Consider the following 19,022-nt stretch of genomic DNA (forward strand, 5'->3'; position numbering starts at 1 on the left):
TTCCGCCAATTTAACTTTCTTCTTTACCTCCTTTCACACGACCTATTTTAAGATTAACATTGAAGTCGAAGTAATTTCGATATATTATGTTCAATTTGTCATCAGTATAGAACTATTTATTTCACACTGATTATCACATATACAGAAATATAAAATATATTTTAAATTGTCTTATTTTTGTGAAGTTCTTAATTTTGCTCGTGAAAACCGCATCTATGTAATTTGAAATAAATCAGAATGTATTCATATATTGTTTAAAATCTGCAAAAATTCGTAATCAGATCAAACACGAAACAAATTTAATCCTCTGCTGGCAATGTTGGACTTTAAAGGTATAGTCAGTTTTTTTATTATAAATTCTGGTAGATGAATTTAAATCCATAAAAAATAAATAAAATACAATCCAACATCTGTGTTAAAGTTTTCATAAGAATTTTTTTAGATTTTTACAGTTCGAAACAATAAAAAATCTACGCTGAAGGTTGAAAGGTTGCGAACAAACAGTAAAAATTTCATTGTCATGAAAATTTTATCATATAAAATTCTTTATTCTTACAAAAATTTATTTTAAATGTAAGATAAATCGATTTCCTCTTCACTGATTAGTCACTGAGAAAGCTGAAATAGGATTGAACTGTCTTAAAAGAGTTAGCTAACTTTTTTCTTCGAGTAAAGTATAAAGTTTCAGACGCGCAAAAATCAACTTTAGAATAATTTTTAAATTGATCACTACCTAATCTTTGTCGTAAACTTAACAGAATTAAGGAATTAAGGAATCTCCTTCTATTTTAATACATAAAATTTGCAACGTTTACATTAAATTTAATTGTATCGATATTTTTATTAACTTTTATTTTCTAATGTTGTTTCTTACTGTCTCGTATTTCCTAAGTTTTTGAAAATTTATTAATTAATTTCTATTTTAGATCTTTCAAAGCATTTTCTTGCGAATCTCTTAAGTCTTAAGCATCGCACTTAGGCGTTATTGTCGCAGTGTCCAACAGATAAAATGGCACGCCTTCTCGAACTCTCATTTTAGAAGTCATACGATAAACGCGCGAACAACTCGCGCGTCTTGAACGAAGCGCGCCTTATTGAACCGCTTCGTAATTCGATTAAAGCCACTCCATGCGCGAGTAATAATAGCTGCTCATTAAATTCCCTCGAAGAGGCGACGAAAGTCTTTGAGTTTGCGCTTCCATTTGAAAAGACGTTTGGGAATACAAATTTGCAAAAAGGAACTCACGAAAATAGAATAGAAAAAGAAGAGTATGCAAAGACAAATCAAAGGAAATAGTTTAATTTTCTAAAGAACTTTATTAATAGCAAAATGCAAAATACACATATTCATTTATAGTACAAAATATACAATAGAATATAAAAATTTTTTATAGTCACACATAAATGTAAAACTTGATAGTAGAAAGTTATATAATATCGGCACTTGTACTTCTCAAAGGTGTAGATAACTGAATTAGTAGTTAAGATATTGAATGAATGATGCCATTACTTGCACATACAGCATTAATTACTATTGACAGTATAATATATATTAATAATAATATTGAGTACCTCAAAGTAGATTTAGAACTTATCTAAAATAAATACTATTATTACTTTTTAGAATTATTGAATTTTTGAAGTATTTTCGGCAATAAATCCAATTTTAAATTCCATTAAGGGTATCATTATCTTTTAACTGACTTTAAATTAATTTTTCTGTAAATTATAGGTTAAAAATTTTTTTAAATTAGATACTACGTATTGATATCAGTGATATAAAATAGTTCGCATGCGTGCGAATGAATGTTTCTTTGGAATTATAAGATCAGCTTTTTAAGTCAACTACGTTGACTTAAAAAGAGATAACTAAGTTGGAAGGCAGTGGGATGTATGGGATGTAGAAGAAAGTAAAATGATGAAAGGCAGATGTCTCCGCTCGTCTAAGGAAAAGTACTAAAAGCCTCGTCGAATTCTTCCCGCCTGCACACCTGACGACATGAATTTTGATTTGCAAATGAAATCCCAACTTCATCGGGAGTTTCGCGCCCGGTAGTTCTCTCTCGGCCGCCTTTGTTTTCGGCAGCTTTTCATAGCGAGCACCAATTATACGGACCATTCTCTCATCCCGATTCCTTTCATCTCGGTCCGTCTTCCATCCCATTCCATTTTTTTTTCTCGATCTATCCGCCTTCCTCTTCGTCGTCGACATCGATCTGCATTTTCTTTTTTCCTATTAGTCGGAAACTTCCGCGGAGAATGTCGGACAGAAAAGGAACCCGGCATGAAATTCGCAAGCGAACTGAATTCTAATTATCCCGGCGTTTCTTTCGCGCGTACTCCGCGTTCCTTCTTCCCTTTTTTTGCTTTGCGTTCGCTGGACCGCGTCCTTCGTTATGCGCTACCGCACGTTGCAAAAAGCGTATTCTGAAAAGAGACGGAAGTGGAGAGACCGAGTGGAAATCAGAAAAGCGAGCGTCCATGCAGAGTCGCGCTTATGACCTGTACGTGATTGCCATTGAAATGCCTTTCTTGTTGTGCACAAGGAATTATTTTGTATTAAATTGAATTATTGATAGAGAGAAATTCTATTTATGTCAACAATAAAAAGCAGTGTAAATGAAAGTATATTATTAAAAGAGAACAAAAAGTACATTATCAAGAGAGAGAGAGAGAGAGAAAGTTAATGTTATTCATAAATTTGAATGAACAAACAAGAAGATAAAAACTGTTTTAATCTAGTTTTTAAAGTTTAAGATTATTACACGAAACTTTTTCTTGGCTACAAATTCTTTGATTGAAATTTCAAACAAAAATATAATACAATTAAGCGGCGAAGGCCATATTCACTTAATTGTATTATATTTTTGTTTAAAATTTAATCTTCCATACAATATTTAATCCTAGCTATACATTCTCTCCATGCAATTTGCTAAATCGAAATTTTTAGTGTTTCTGAACTTTTCTTTTTCTTTAAATCTATATATCCTAAAGTTTTTTAATTTTATCGACTTTTACATATTATGGACTTATTCCTTAATCAATTTTCCATCGATTGAAACAAAGATTAATTGAAATTTTCATTTTTACGGAAGTTACGGTAACAAATATGGATCCTAGAAACTCGTGTGTGTATATCAAGAATACAAAGAAAAGAATGTATAGCTTAGATTAATATGTACTTCGTTGTAAATAATCTAAATCTTTTTTGAAAAATTTACGATGAACTAATCAGTTTCATGCATGAAAATGAACGTTTTATTGAATAGTATTTTTTTTTAAATAGTTTTGTTTTGTCTACATATTTTTGACACTAATTTCGACGATATCGAGTAAATTCATAAAAACTTACAGTGAAACCGCTCAAGGTGGAGATATTGGGGAAGGAGGTGATCCTATCGGCAGGGAAGACATATGACGTGAAATGTCAGAGCACCGGTTCGAGGCCGCCGGCGGTCCTGACCTGGTGGAAATCCTCGAAGCAGCTGAAGGGACAGAAGAAAAACGTGAGTGATGCCAAGATCTTTCTTTCCTTCTTGCGTTTACGCGATGCAAAAACGTGCCGCTTCGAGTTTAATTGCATCTTGTCTATTTAACCGCTGTTTCGAGTTACGAGAAACGTTTTCTCGATTACACAAATCCACTCTGCTTTATTACGTCGGCTAATCTAGTTACCCTAATGAAATGAACCACTTCATTTAAACACGAATGTTTTCACAACGACGTGGCGAACGAATTATCGCGGGCGATGAAAGTGTTGTTTTAGAGCATTGTTGATTCAATTGGGGAACACCATTATCTTGCACCATAGATCTTGATTGGAATGCGTATTTTTGTAACAACTATTTTATTTTGTTTTCCTTGTTACTTTATGTAACGAACACACGCGATTCGTTTTATCAACATGTTACTTTAAACACACAGAGGCGTTCATGATGAAAGAACGCGCGAAGCGAAGGGAGATTGCTATTGCTATTTTTTTCCATTAAAAAAGGATTGTTATTTCAGAGTATTGTTAATTTACTTGGAGGCTATTATTATTTTATTTCGTATAACTCAGATTCCAATCAAAATCTTAATTTTCGCGAGTGCTATTTCAGTCCTCGTCCTCCGTATTACTTTTATATAACTATCGCGTCACGATTTATTCTATCAACGTCTCGAAATTGAAATCTTCGATTCGTCGCCATTGCCATCGCCACCGCAATCGCCGCACGAACGGATCGGAAATCGTAGAGTTTCTCTCCCTCTTTCTCTCTCTTTCTCTCTCTCTCTCTCTCTCTCTCTCTCTCTCTCTCTCTCTCTCTCTCTCTCTGTCGATTGCGATAACACACATCCTTTTGCAATATCAATCACGAGAGCTCGTTCATGGCGCCTGTAAAATCAACGTGGCGCGAAAAATCCGTCTCCCCTGTGATTAAAGGAAGAATAATAGGAAAAGGGAGTTCGAAATAACGCAGGAAATAATGACGTCGGCGGAAGACGATGTCGCGCGCCAGGCGGTCTGTCTTCTCACAAACGACAGAGAACTGCTTCCGGCGGATCGATCTTTCGTTGCGCACTTCGCCCGCAGCGAAGTAAAAATAAAAATGACAGTGTCTCGATACACGAAATACTGCTAGAAGCCCTTCGCCCGCGACATAAATGGGGAACTCGTGGAAATAAATTTACCTTTATCTCGCGCAATTTCTCCATGGATAGTCCGTCCTTCTTCTATCCTTGCATCCAGTTTTCTTATATTTTCTTTCTTCCTTTTTTTTTCTTTCTTTCTTCCTTTCTTCCCGTTTTGAAAACCCCTTCGTTAATTAAAACATATAAGATGAAATGAAATTTGTTGTCTTTATATTTATATTAAAAGCGTCTTTATATTAATAATTATAATGTATTAGGTTGAGACAAAAGTTCATAGCGTTATAAACTTTAAACTTCAAGCAACTGTAAAAATGAACGAAATTAAAATTAACAAAGTATGTTTCAAAGTTTAAAATTTCTACTTTCGAAAGATCACTGTCTCTTGAATTTTTGTAAGTTTGGTCATTTTTATATATAAAAAATTATGAGCTGAACAAAATGGGAAATTTTCTTCTTACTTTGTAGGCTCGTCACGTACTCAAAAAAAATCTTGTGAAAACTTTCGACTTTATAACGTTAAAGCTTCTTTAAAAAAAGTTTCTTTACAAAATCGTTTTTAAAAATGTTAAAAAAAATTCCTATAAAATTTTTTTTAACTGATATCTATAATATTTTTTAATTAAGTTATCTCGGATTAAATAAAAGAAACGTTTTGACTTTGATTTCTCATAAATTCATTGAAAAACATCGCAATTAAAAAAACATCGCTCTATTGAATGGTATAATTGATAATTAAAAAAAACGCGTAGATCTGATACAAATAAAATAGTGGTACGAATTTTTGTTTCAATCTAATATTATATAAGCATTTCGTCTTTATTTAAATATTTGAACAAGTATAGGTGGGAGTACATATGAAAAATTGCATTCGAACGACACTGAAAATATATAGTTAGAATAGAGAACAAATTAATTTATAAGTGTAAGTACGCGAGAAACAATTTGTCACGTATAATTATGGCATTAATTAGGAATTTGTTTATTCTTGCTATTTCGTCCATTTGCATTATTTTGTACGTCGTCGTAATTTTATTTTATGTGCATTACGAGACGATGTAAGAAAGGAATAAACCGGACTTTATTTTTCTAAGTCGTTTGCCTTGTCGTAAGAAACGCTAACAGCGATTTTCCAACGTCGTCGAAGCGATCTTGCGCGAGAATGCGGAAAGAAACGGGGTCATTGCGGCTCTTTGCTCGAAGGTGGATCAGCTAGCAAGCTCGTAAGATCAGAAGCGTGTAACGAATCCAATAACAAAAAGCCCATTCAACTTTTATATGACGCTACTGGAAAGATTAGGCCTCTCGTTTACCATTATACCAACAAAATTCGCCGTTCCTTCCTTTTACTGGCGGAAAGACGATGTCTACATAAATAGATTTCCGATGGAATCATGATGGAATGGAGAATCTGACGAGATTGTTTCTTCGGAACGATTAAGTAGGGGAGATTGAATCCGTCTCTTCTTCACTATATATTTATCCACCCCGTGATAATTTGGAATTGCACCTCGAGGCTACAAGCCTGTATCATTTACGTCAGCGATTCTCAGTCGATCGTTCGTGAAAGCTTTTCCGGAAATTTATAATTAAAAGTTCTCTAACAATGTTTGCTTCAATCAAAACTTTTTCTCGTAAATTCTGTACGTGATAATTGAAATAATCTTATACGACTTGTTTTTTAATAGTTTAAAGGATGCTTAAATATACCTGTATTTTATTATTTGCATCTTAAATTCGTGTTTACAAACGTGCGAAACGTTGAATTTGTAACTCATTAATTTTTAATACTAAATGATACGTAAATTAATGATGTAACGAACGAACGACATTGAAACAAAAATTATTTTTAATGAACTGAAATGTTATAATATTGTTTGTTTGATAAAAAAGTGACATAACTGAAAAATTATCATTTTCTAAATGACAGGAACATTAGTTTTAAAAGTGTATTTTTTTTGTCGAAAAAACGATACATTTGTAACTCTCAATTTATTGCTACAGAAGACAAAGAAATCGTTTGTTCTCAACCCTTGATCTCAAATTTACAATGATTATATATTTATAGAAAAAAGATATTTACATTTATATTTAGGCACATCAGTGCTAACATTTCGAGAAACTTGGAGTTATGCCTTATTTTTCCTTAAAAATTCCTTAAAATGTTCTCCCAGTTAAAAAATTTAAAAATGTTCTCCTGAAAAGTTGCTGATTTTGACATGTGTCACTTTTCTACATCAACATCTGATTTTCATGAGAAATATAATATTATCGGTCGCGATATATTATTGCGATAATACACCGAAACAAAATAACTACGGGAAATCGGGGCGGCCAACAGTTTCGTTAGCACTTACTCCAGTCTTGTAATAATAACACGTTGCGGGCGACAACGGGAAATAATCGATTTCCATTAATAAGAGACATCGTAAGCTACTTACCAAGCAAGTATAGCGAAGGATACGCGCTGTAGGTTTTTACGTCGCAAATTGAATCCAAAAGTTTTGCTTGCTAAAACCACGGCGAATTTCAAACTGTTAAGGAACAACATGATGTTCGGTCGGAAAATGATCTCCGTGGCGCAGCGCGGTAATATCCCGCTCGGACCGTCCGATAATTAATTGGATCAGAGGAACCGTCCGCCCGATAATTACGATAAATCCTTCCATAAGATATATAATATTACCTCGCACAGTGGTGATTATTTCCGGAATACTTTTCTCTCTTCTTTTCATTACACGTCCCAACGTTTTGACATTAGGCTTCTTCTTTGTAACTGAACTTGCACGGTTCATCTTTTCTCCTTTTCTCTTTACATTGAAGGAAAGAGAGAAAAGATGAACTATACAAGAAGTTCAACTAAAAGGAATAGGCCTATTACGAGCTTGGCAATAGTACCACAATTGCGAAATCATGACGTGCAGATTTCTGTAGATGTCTACTATGTATTAAAAGAAACCATCTCTGAGGAGAAAATGAAAAGAATTTTTCATTTCAGTAACGCGCGCGCGTTCTAAATTGTTTTCGCGTTAAAGAGCCGCAAATTTCGCTGAAATAAAGTCAGTCGGTGTTCTCTCAAATTCCCGTTATTGATTTTACATTGTCACGCGTTCGCACAGCTAAGGCAGGATCGAGAATCGTGAGAAATGCGTTGGACACCGACTGCGTCGGAGAAAAATTTCCGCATAAAGAGGAATGGCTCTGGAAAAAAATACCTACTCGACGATGCGGCAGGCGTGGTAGCGTGCCAACGACAGAGCGGATCGTAATTCTCGACGTGTTCTGTCTTACGTATTATCGTGGAGATCGTTTTTCGCGTTGGTTGGCATAACTTCAAGCCACTCTCGGGGGATCGGAATAAAAATCTATACCGATTTGCTTCCCTTTGAAGGGAGAATTTAATCCGATGCGGCTGGAGCTAGCAAGTGCGAGTCGATCAATGGATTGATCGTGGACAAAGAATCCTGCATCATGCATGAAATGCATATTTCATTTGTTCGTTGCATACGTTATGGAATAAACGTTAATATGCTATTATCATTATTGTTTCGAAATATATTATTCAGTATATTATATTTTTATTATCGAAATACCTGTTTAATATATTATTAATCTGATTTTATTAATATTGAAATGTAATACGTATGTGCCAAATGCACAGAACATCAAAACGTTTTCTTTACGTTTGATCGAAATCGAGATAAACTTCATCAAAGCCATGATATCTCTCTGAAGTACTGAAACATGGATAGTAGCAATTCCATTCGGTCGCAATTCACTCGTACGATCCCGCACTAATTTCAGGTTCAATTACTTCCGAAAGACGTATGTTCGTCCATGCGCGTCGAAGGGCTTCACGAATGAAAAAGCACTAAAAGTTTCTTGTTAAAAGAGATTAAGCACCGAAAACGTAGTATAAGAAGACCACCATTTGTCTAATTATACATTGTTAGCACCACATGAATCGTGTTTGACAATTTTTCCAATATTTGATTGAATATTTTTAATCTTCCTCGCTTTTTTCATTCATAAATATTCGAATTACTCGATGCCTGAGCTCGCTTCATGTATAATGTTCACGCGTTGAATTCTATACGTGGCAGATCGTAATTTCGATAGTAATTTTTACTGCAAAAGATATTCTTGTGTAAGGATTCAAAGAACTGTGCGCGTTCGAACATTCCTTTATAACATTCATTTCGAACTCGTTGTTCTTTAAAGCATCCCTTAAAGGAGATCATTCCAGATAACAGTCGGCGAAATCCTCGGGGGATGAAACAAAGGCGAATAATCGCAGAGAATATTTCTTGTATGTTGGCCAGAGCGAGGCACGAAAGATATCGGCTGTCTTCTTATAAATCCAGTTTGTCTTCCCTCTCATCGTTAGGACAGGTAAAGCCCTAACGTATTTGATTCTTTTTCGCGGGATATGTTATAGCAAAAAAATATCTCATGCAGATATTCTTTCTGCAATTTAGCGGATGAGTGAACTCCGCGCATTTCCGAGAATCAATAAATGATTACTTTACCTCGACGTGTAATTGACAACAATTATATCTATAGACATCGGATTTTTTATACAAATAAAAGATTAAAATATACAAATATACAAAATATGCAAATATACACAATATGCACAAATAAATACGCACTTTTTAAATGATTTTCAATAAGGGACTTTCATTTTTTACTTTCTAATCTTTCTAAAAAATATGCAATTATGCATAAGAATCCAATGTCTGATTAATTTATATCTAATAACTTTTTACGATGTTTTAAATTTAATCCTAAAATGCTATCGATACATAAATTTTAAGTGAGCGATGTTAACGAGCACTAAACTATTCTTCATTGAATTACATACCTATTATATATATATATCACCTAGTCATTTCAAAATTGAATTTAATGTGTGCTTTTGTTTCGTTTTAAGTTAATAATTGCTTATTTGTGTTTATGAAATCTCTAAATTATAAATATTTGTCGTTCAAAGTTTAAAGTATAAAAAAATGTTACATTAATTAAAAACAGCCTATTTTGTTATACATAAAATTTACATGTCAATAGCAATACTATCACTCAATAGCGATGGCATTCTAGGATTAAGTGATGACATTTGTTTAATATGAAAGATAGTGTTCAGATTGCAAGCAACAAGATTTTTTTTTTTTTTTTTTTTTTGAGAGAATCTTCACCGTTCTCCGTTCTTTATTTTCCTAAGATAATATAAGAAAAAGTCTCATTGAAAATATAAGAAACATCTTTATAACAAAATACTCGTAGGAATTTTCTATCTTAGAAGGGTTGGATTTTCCGTACGCGAGCCGAAACGTATTTTCTTCTCGATTTCGTCGACAGAAAAACGAAGAGTATATTTACGCAGACGAACGATGAACCGAGAGATCTTTTATGAAGACTTCTACTAGAAGCCTTCAGAGAGTGATAGAATGTATACAGAATACTCCACACGTATTCTGCAAACCTGCAACTATCACTGTTTGATGAATTCAAAGTTGATTTTTGCTTGGAAGTTGCAGCGGAAACTCATCATTTCCAAGACTTTTTTCCTCGATTAAATCTCGTTTTTTAATCATTTTGTGATAAAATTTTATTTAAAATTTGATAAAGTCTATAAATTAGAATCGAATTTGAAAAAAATTTGCTTAACGTTTTAATACAGTTCCTCCAGGCTAGCTTTTAATACTTAAATTGGAGGATAATACAATATATCAGCATGTTCTGTTCAAACTAAATTAATTAAAACGAGAATGTTATTTCAATGTAGAATAGTCGATGTACCGATCTCGTGTAAAAAAAAAGAGTCGACCCGGTCTTACTTTAATGAAATCAGCACGAAAACTCATGAACGCGAGCATTCGCATAACAGAATCGAGTCTGTTAATTCCGAGAACGGATTCGAGACAAAGCGACTACATGTACAATTGTGGCATTGATTAGATATTTGTGTGCTTTTAATTTATTTCCGTTAAAAGAGCATTATGATTACGGAAAAATTTTACCGATTGTTGTAATTTTTAGTAATTTAGTTGCCTTTTGTTCGAATATTGTTTCAAAACAATCTGGAAATTAATTAAAATTGTTCGATAAAAAACTCAATAATGAAAGCTGCACGTGGTAAAAACATAATCTACTTAGGTATAATTAAATTTTACAGATAATGTTTTTTTCTCATTCACTATTGAATAATATGACTATCATTATTTTATAATTTTTTAATATCTATTATAAAAAATATTTATAAAAAATACAGAAAAAGTTTATACCGCATACAAATTAATTACGAAAATCGATAGAGAAATTAACGCATGTTGCAAAAATGGACAGATGGTTTCAAAATTATTTCATCAAAATTTGTTATCTTTCAGATTTCGATAATGTGATAAAATTATTGACACGGAAGATACTCGGTATCCTAAAGCAGGATATCGCGAATGTCCGTGAATCTATCGAAACATTTTGACGTTTTACCGGGTGATTGCATCGAAAAGCCACGACCGTGTTGTCGAAACAAATAAATCATCGGCCATATCAAAATCTTGTCGGCGCGATGAATGCCGCGTTCCGACCGGGAAAATTTTCATTAAACTGCCGGTCGTTAAATAACTCCGCGAATATTGCTGAAAGAAAATATGTATATAAAAAAGAAGAGGCAGACGTATGTATACGCGCAGGGAGATGCATGAGCGACCGGTCGTGATAATTTATCGGCGCGTCGATGCACCGGTGCGACTGAATTAATAGTTTCATGGGGGTGACAGACAGCTTGATAATAATTTATCGGCGCGTCCATGTAATTGCAATCGCGAGCCATCTGGGAGCGTTGGATTGATCGGTATCGGTGTCATCAATAATCGTCGCCGACGAATGTATAATGATGCTCGAGGAAGTGTAGCCTCGAAAATCGGCCCGCATGAATTGCGTGTGGCATTTGTGTGCGTTTGCTAAACATGTTTGTCAACACGCGTCCGATCACTGGTTGGGACAACCGTGTGTTTTGGGTAATTAATGACGGCGAATGGGGATCACGATTGGCTATAGAAATATTTGTCCACATCGCGTCCACACCCCCTCCTCCAAATTTAATTGTGATTAGATGTGCGATGAATGTTGCTGATGTCGTTGCAATCAATTTCGAATATACATAGGATTTGGTTAATTCAGGAATCATTTTTTGTGAACCTTTGTCGAAAATACCGTGGAAAATAAACTCGAGAAGAAAAATACACTGTTATATTCATAATATTTAATTATATTTAATTTGAATTATTTTTAATTATTTCTATAGGTTGTCACTGCTCAATATGTCGTTAATTTAACTAATAAAACAGTGGATTTAAATAATTTAATTCAAGAAAATGCATTAAATTTGATTCGAGTTTATTATTTATTAAATGCATCGTTAATATGAATATTGTTTACTTTGAAACCAATCACAGAAATGGATTGATTTACATTTTGGCATACATGGAATTAAAAATAACAAAATATTGTTTAACTCTGTTTAAAGGCTTGAATTACCACATGCTCTTTTGATATCTAATAGTGTGATAGTGTACGTTGCGCGTGAGAATTGATATCAATTTATCGTTTATGTATAGAATAATTCTTAGATGTTTCACAACACAGTATTGATAAAATCTGATCTAGTCTTCATCTACATTCTATGGAATGAATCTTTCTTATAATCTTACTTTAATTTGACTCGGATCTCATTAAAATATCGCATTCGCCAAGCGCGAACTTGCCTTATTAGAGACTGTTATGGAAAGACGCGTTATAGAAAGGAAACATGAAATTCTTTGCTCGTTAATCGATTATTGGAAAAGCGTACAAAGAGGATATTCCATTAATCGAGGCACTCTTGCGCGACCAAACGACTCTCGCGGGAGATGCTGGATCGATCCGAATAAAATGGATAAACATGGAGTTGCGCTCTACCCCCCCCCCCTCTTCTCTCTCTCTCTCTCTCTCTCTCTCTCTCTCTCTCTCTCTCTCTCTCTCTCTCTCTCTCTCTCTCTCTCTCTCTCTTCGAGGTTGATAGCCCAGCACTAGCGCACCGTTTTAAGGGAATTGCTCTGTGTTTAATCAGACATCGCCGGTTCTCTCGGGTTAAGGCATCGCCGTCGTCTTGATGGCGATGGCGACGGCGATGGCTCGGATGGCGACACCTAATTCGTGGAATCCATTAGTCTAGGGAAAGAGCCCTCGCGGGCAGCCACCCCTGCGCGTGTTTGGCCATCCACGAGAGAAATGGTGGCAACGAGAGTAACAGCGATAGCGCGACAATAATAGCCGACGCCTCGATGCAGCATCCTGACGCATGCCAGCACTTAAGAGAAAACAACAAATCTAATAAAGAAAGTAGAAGTTAATAAAAATCGATTTATATTATATTGACATATGAAACATTACAGTATTCGCTACTGATTAAATTTCATAAAATATGTGATATGTTATAATCATATATCAAACACAATAAGCGTCGATTATTTTACGACTTTTATTTCGTATATTTGTTCGATCGTGATCGAAAAAAGATCTTAACTTATATATAAATAAAATATATAAATAATTTTATTATATATCGTAAATTACAAAATTGATTCTCTTTTATTGGATATATCTACATGTTTATTTGAGATTGATAATTATACAATATATATTTTTATCTATCTCTTTTTTAACAATGTAATAATATTGTATTGCAATGTAAAAATTAAGAATCAATTTCTTAAGAATCTTAAAAAATTAGTTAAGAATCAATTTTGTCTTATATATAAAATATACGACAATGAATAATATCTTTTCCGTGACAAGGTATAATCTTATCGCGTTACTTATGCTATCAGTGAATATAAATTTACCTTAAAACGTTTCTCACGCCTACAAGCATACACTCGGGTCCTATGTAAATTAACTTGCTCGGGGATAAACGTGACACATATCTGTTAAATATGCTAGGATAGAAAAAGGCCCTTTGCAGCTACGTCATAAAAAATGTACAATATGAAAGATCGGGGGTTTCTAGAAGTCAGATATTTTCCTATCTTCCTTATTTGCCAACTTCCTTGACGAATATTTAATGCGTCATAATTTTCCATTTCTGAAAATATAATATTTATGGCGATTAGTCCGTGAATTAAAATTTCATCGAACCGCGCTTGAAATAGATCTGAAGAATACTTTTGAATTTCAAAGATTATTTAAAGTATTGAAGAGAAGAGATAGCTGAAAAAGTTACTTACATGGAAGTCGTTACCAGTCGTTAACTTTAAACGAATGTAAGCTGAGGGTGGAACTCGGTTTAACATTGAAGCAGCTGCAAACGACTTATGTAATCGCGTTTGTAGGTTACATCTTGCAAAGTAAAAAGACGCCTTAAAATAAATTCCGGCATACATCTCGTTACGTGAAAGCCTCCACCGAGCAAATGAATTTACGTAAACTCCAGTACCTTCATCTTTTTTATTCGCTGTTGAAACATTACTGGACCATAAGACGGTCTTTCCGCTCGTCCGAGATACATTGCTGGATTAAGGAATAGTAATACATAACAGCATGGACAGTACACAAAATATGACGATCTCTCAGCCATATTATTTTTACGGAATGCTGAATATGAGCGCATAATGTGAGAAAAACATGGGATGTTCCATATAATCCGTCTCAAACTTCCCTTAATTATATTTGGAATATTTCGGATATACTGTTTTTATTTAGCTATAGAGAAGATTATAAACTATTAATGTGACGATGTTCTGTCGTATAAAAGTTTGCTTATTAATCTTTAAGTGGATAAATGGAATGCCACAACACTGCAGCTTTCTTTTAAAATCTTATTTTAGAAAAGGAAAATAAAAAGTATTGCTCAAAGTATTGCCTAAAAGTCTTAAAATTCATTATTTTTACATATTCATGCATCTCATGGGGATATAACTATGATAAATTTAAGTAATGTAATATACTAGAGAGAAAGATCAATTTTGCTGAAGTATTTAAAAATTTAGCTTATAGATACAAATCTGAAAATAATTTTATTGCACCATCAAAATAATTATGTAGGAATCTCAAGTATAATAAACAATGCTGTAAAAAGTTTGGACATTTTAGCAATTAGCTTGAGTGTCCTACATAATTATTTTGTGCAATTTAAGTGACTGCATAGGTAGTACATAAATTTACATAATATTATTTAAGTACTTAAGATCCAGCTTGATCGTTAAAGGTTTTCTTTCCCTTCTTGTTAAAATTATTTTAATTTAACAAAATTATTTTTAGATTTATATTTAGAAATATATAAAGTATCTAAAGTTTTAGAATTTTGACCCATCTATCAACTTGCGTCTTCTTAAACCTATTTAAAGACTAAAACTAATTTCTGAAAATTGCAAGAAATAAGTAGGAAAAATGAAAACGACATCAGGAGAAATATAAAAATATATCTATCTGTATAAAATTTAATTATTATATAAACATTTATTGAAGGTATATTTATAATATAAGAAATTGAAATTATTCAGATTCGGATTCAATTCCAAACAGGACCAATTTTCTCCCTAATAATTTCCAGCAGATGGGCATCTCGGACATTAATTTGTCACAGTTCCGCGCGTTATTTAGTCGACGAATTTTATCACCGCGAGTTATTAGACTCACAGTTTTATCACGAGCCGCGTCGCTCGCCGACGGAAATATGCCGCGCGGTATCTCGCACGACGAGAAATATGCGTCACGAAACGAAAGTTCCATTTACGCGCGCGCGGCACGCAGTGAATTATTATTTTTCGACCGGCCGGAAATTTCTCATTGTCAGCGTTTCACAGCCGCTTTCGGAATGTCGTCAGTCTCGTCATTCGACTTGACAACAAAAAATGCAAAATCCAATATTCCTTGCAATTTTTGTTGCACTTTTTCAGTCCACGTTCATATTTGCAAAAAATTGTTTTCTCTCTTTTTTCACTCGATCCATTAACGATGTTGTGGATATACGAAAGCACTACTCGATGTGTCGTGCACACATACATACATATTTGATAGGAGTAAAAATATTGTCATTATGATGTTTTTCAGTTATGTTTCTGTTCATTGACAAAATACCAGATTATTACATATTGATCACATTTTTCATTCAATAATTTGGATTTATTTGATTTCTAATACAGTTCATAACTCGATAAATTCCATGAATTCCAATAGTATGCTCCTCATTTATTCGCGAGAAGCGCAAAACCGTTTGTTTCGATCGTACAATTTTACGCGACAATGATGACGATCATGAGAAATTAATCGGCCGCATAAATAATTTCAGTACTGCGTTATTATACATGGAATTTGCTCGTGATTTGTCGCGCAAAGAGCGAGAGGAATTTATCAGAAATACAATTATCGTAATAGTACACCGCATCATGATATGCGAACAGATTCGAAAAATTCTTCGAGACAAGTGCAATAAAAATAATATGACGGGCTATGGCGAGATATTGTAGGAATAAAATAATGACAGTGTGCGCGCACGTTTACGCGCGAAAAACGAATGAAAAACCTCATCTCTCTTGAAAACTCAACGCTTTTGGATGTATCAAAAATCGCTCGCGAACAAGAGGCGAAATACCCGTTGCTACGTTTTACAATTAAAAGCTCATTCCGCGCGTAGCTTATTTGACAAGGAAAGTACGTGGAATGAAAGCGAGCGTCGTGCGATTTGCGCACAGTAAAATTTATTACGCGAGCTTTTTGTTAAAAGTTTTCCAGCAAGCATATCTAATTGCGAATACTTGAATTGCGGAAACGAATTATGTTAAGTGATAGTAACTTAAATCAAATGGCATTTATATGAAGGAAACGATTCTTTCTTTCGTTTTTTAGGTTCAAAGAGATGAGGTTCCGAGAATGCTTATTTGATCGATTTATTCTTTTTACATGCATGCTGAATGCACTTGTTCAGATCTGAAAAAAATCTCTTTGATCTTTCGACAATTTTGTATCAATAATGTAAGATTACGAATCAGAGACTTTTCAAAGAAAGGTAGAAATATTTCTTTTTTTTGATGTGTGCTAATTAATTTATTCAAAAATATTTCAATATACACACGGAAAGAACGATTTTGTTAAAATTGGTATCTCTTTTAGCTATAGATATCTATTTATTGTAAATATACAGATTCGAAAAGAATTTTATTGAACTGTCAAGATAATTATGTATCCTCTAAATTTTTTGAAATCTCACTTAAAACAAATTCAAATACTGTCATTATTAAAAAAGTGAAAAATGTGCATTCTTAAATAAGAGTGGTAGATTCTTTTTTGGAATGAGATTTTACACATTTGGAGTGACATTCACTCCAAAAAAGGAATGAGATTTCTTTTTTTTAGAATTAATCTCATTCCAACAAAGAGTGAAAATCTGCCTCAATTTTTATTCGAAAGTGCAAATTTTTCATTCTTTTTCAATAGTGGCAATACTTTTAACTCTTTTGGAGTTAGATTTCACTTCAAGAAATTTGCTGAAACTACACGTTCCATAACTTCCTCTAAAGATGCCATCGAATATTACAACATCTGTCAAGTGTTCCCGTTTCTTTTAAGTTAGATTGATTATTATATGACGTTTCAGGACAAAATTCCAACAATTAATAATTTTTACACAAGTTATTAGGTGTTGGAATTAATTCGTAGCGTTTTACAAGTGATGGGAAGTACTTTCATTAATGTATTTTTTAATGCTCATGTGAAATAAATAACATTCTTTCATTAAAAACGCTACGAATTAATTCCAACATCTAATAGAATATTCAATCTCTAAAATGAAATGTGTCGACCTGATAATTTTGGGCATTTTTGACAATAGCTGACATGTTCCGCTCGAGTTCCATACAAATAAATTATTATCAAAGATTGTTCCGCCTAATAAATATTTTTAAAACAATATTTTAACAATAGCTACTAGCACGTCACTTAGCGGAAATGTGTCGTATTATACCGATTATTTTCAGTACTTCTGGTAATAGTTCTGAATTGTTTCGATCGAGTTCTACGAATAAATTATTATCGATAAATAATTAACACAACATATTTCCGAAATTAAACAAGCGTATTAAATCTTTCGTTTCCTACAATAATTTAATTGCTTAAATAAGAGTAATGAAAAGCAATAAATAAGAGTAATGAAAGGGAAGTTTTCTCGTTACGATCTTACCACGCTTTTAACTCTACAGAACGCTATCAATACGTAAATTTTACGTATTAGTGAGCGAATCCATTGAGCGCTATATCTTCAATGATCATTAGAAGGTTCAATTTGCAATGCTAAAAACTAGAACAAGCGAAAAGAAGAGCTTTTAAAAATTCTATCTGCATGTATTAATTTGCACTTCCCGATGCATTATAACAGACAGCGTGATTTTCATTTTTATATTATTTTCAGTTTTGTATTATTATTTTGTTATAATTATTATTGTATTGTGTAGTATTATTCTATATTTTATTTAAATTTTACAAGAAGACACACATCTAACTTACATACTCCATATCATTTAAAGATTGAATATAATATAAAATTATCGTATCATCACTCATTCTTTCTTTCCTTTTAAGGTAAAAATTTATTTATTCGTGTTTAAGTTATTACATTTACATTTATATTTTTAGTAAATATAAATGTAAACAAATATTTTCATTAAAATTTTTATGTTAATTAATTAAAAGTAGCCTATTTCCTCACACGTAAAAAATATGTTTTTTTTAAATAAAATTTTTTGATAAAATTGATATCGATACTGTATTTCTCAATAGCGATAGAATTCTAAAATTCTGCTCCATGCGAGGCGATGGGCGACTTTTCCACTGGCAACATCAACTACTAAATTTTATCATAGTCCACCACTATGGCACTAAGCCGCATTTACGTGCTTCAACGTTTGTGGTTGTTTGTGACAGCAATAAGCTGAAAGGCTTTCGATGCCAGCAGCTATCTATCTCATCTGATTCGCTCCAAGAGATATTACCCCTATTGCTTCGGTCAGAAGATGAGCGAAACTCGCTGATGTGCACACGTGCTATTCTATGTCATTCGCTTTTAGCAGCAGATGGAGACCAAGAAAAAAGAATACAACATAAAGAAACGATATGGATTTATTTCACTTCTTGGAAGCTCCCGTGCGAATAGAATGAGCGACGAACATTCACCTTGCGAATAAAATGCGCATTCCTTTATACTAAGATAGAAAATACGAGAATATAATCATCTCTATATGGCATCTATTTTTGTAAAAGAGAAATGTGATAGAGATATCGTCTTAAAGATACTGAGATTTCCGAAAGCACGAGAGACACTCCTATTCGCGTCGCATTATTGGAATTTTGCCACAATTTTT

The 19,022-nt window shown here is 33.3% G+C and overlaps 1 protein-coding gene and 1 long non-coding RNA gene across 3 annotated transcripts in view; one reads left to right on the top strand and one right to left on the bottom strand.

Moving 5' to 3' along the window:
• The window catches only part of LOC105144851 (nephrin), a 275,992-nt gene that overhangs the window by 166,980 nt on the left and 89,990 nt on the right, over positions 1–19,022 (top strand). For both annotated transcript variants that reach the window (XM_087415783.1, XM_011054062.2), the window contains one exon: positions 3,355–3,506. In XM_087415783.1, coding sequence (XP_087271909.1) covers positions 3,355–3,506 — 152 coding nt within the window. The remainder of the gene's footprint in view (positions 1–3,354; positions 3,507–19,022) is intronic.
• LOC105144849 (uncharacterized) overlaps positions 1,298–19,022 on the bottom strand; it is a 114,557-nt gene continuing 96,832 nt past the window's right edge. The window contains exons 4-6 of the long non-coding RNA XR_015548216.1: positions 4,672–4,796; positions 3,353–3,485; positions 1,298–2,427 (exon numbers count right to left, since the gene is read on the bottom strand). This is a non-coding gene — a long non-coding RNA (uncharacterized LOC105144849). The remainder of the gene's footprint in view (positions 2,428–3,352; positions 3,486–4,671; positions 4,797–19,022) is intronic.

The sequence above is a fragment of the Acromyrmex echinatior genome, chromosome 18 (genome assembly GCF_024713525.1).
Source record: "Acromyrmex echinatior isolate Ae372 chromosome 18, ASM2471352v2, whole genome shotgun sequence".
In the NCBI taxonomy this organism is placed as follows: domain Eukaryota; kingdom Metazoa; phylum Arthropoda; class Insecta; order Hymenoptera; family Formicidae; genus Acromyrmex; species Acromyrmex echinatior.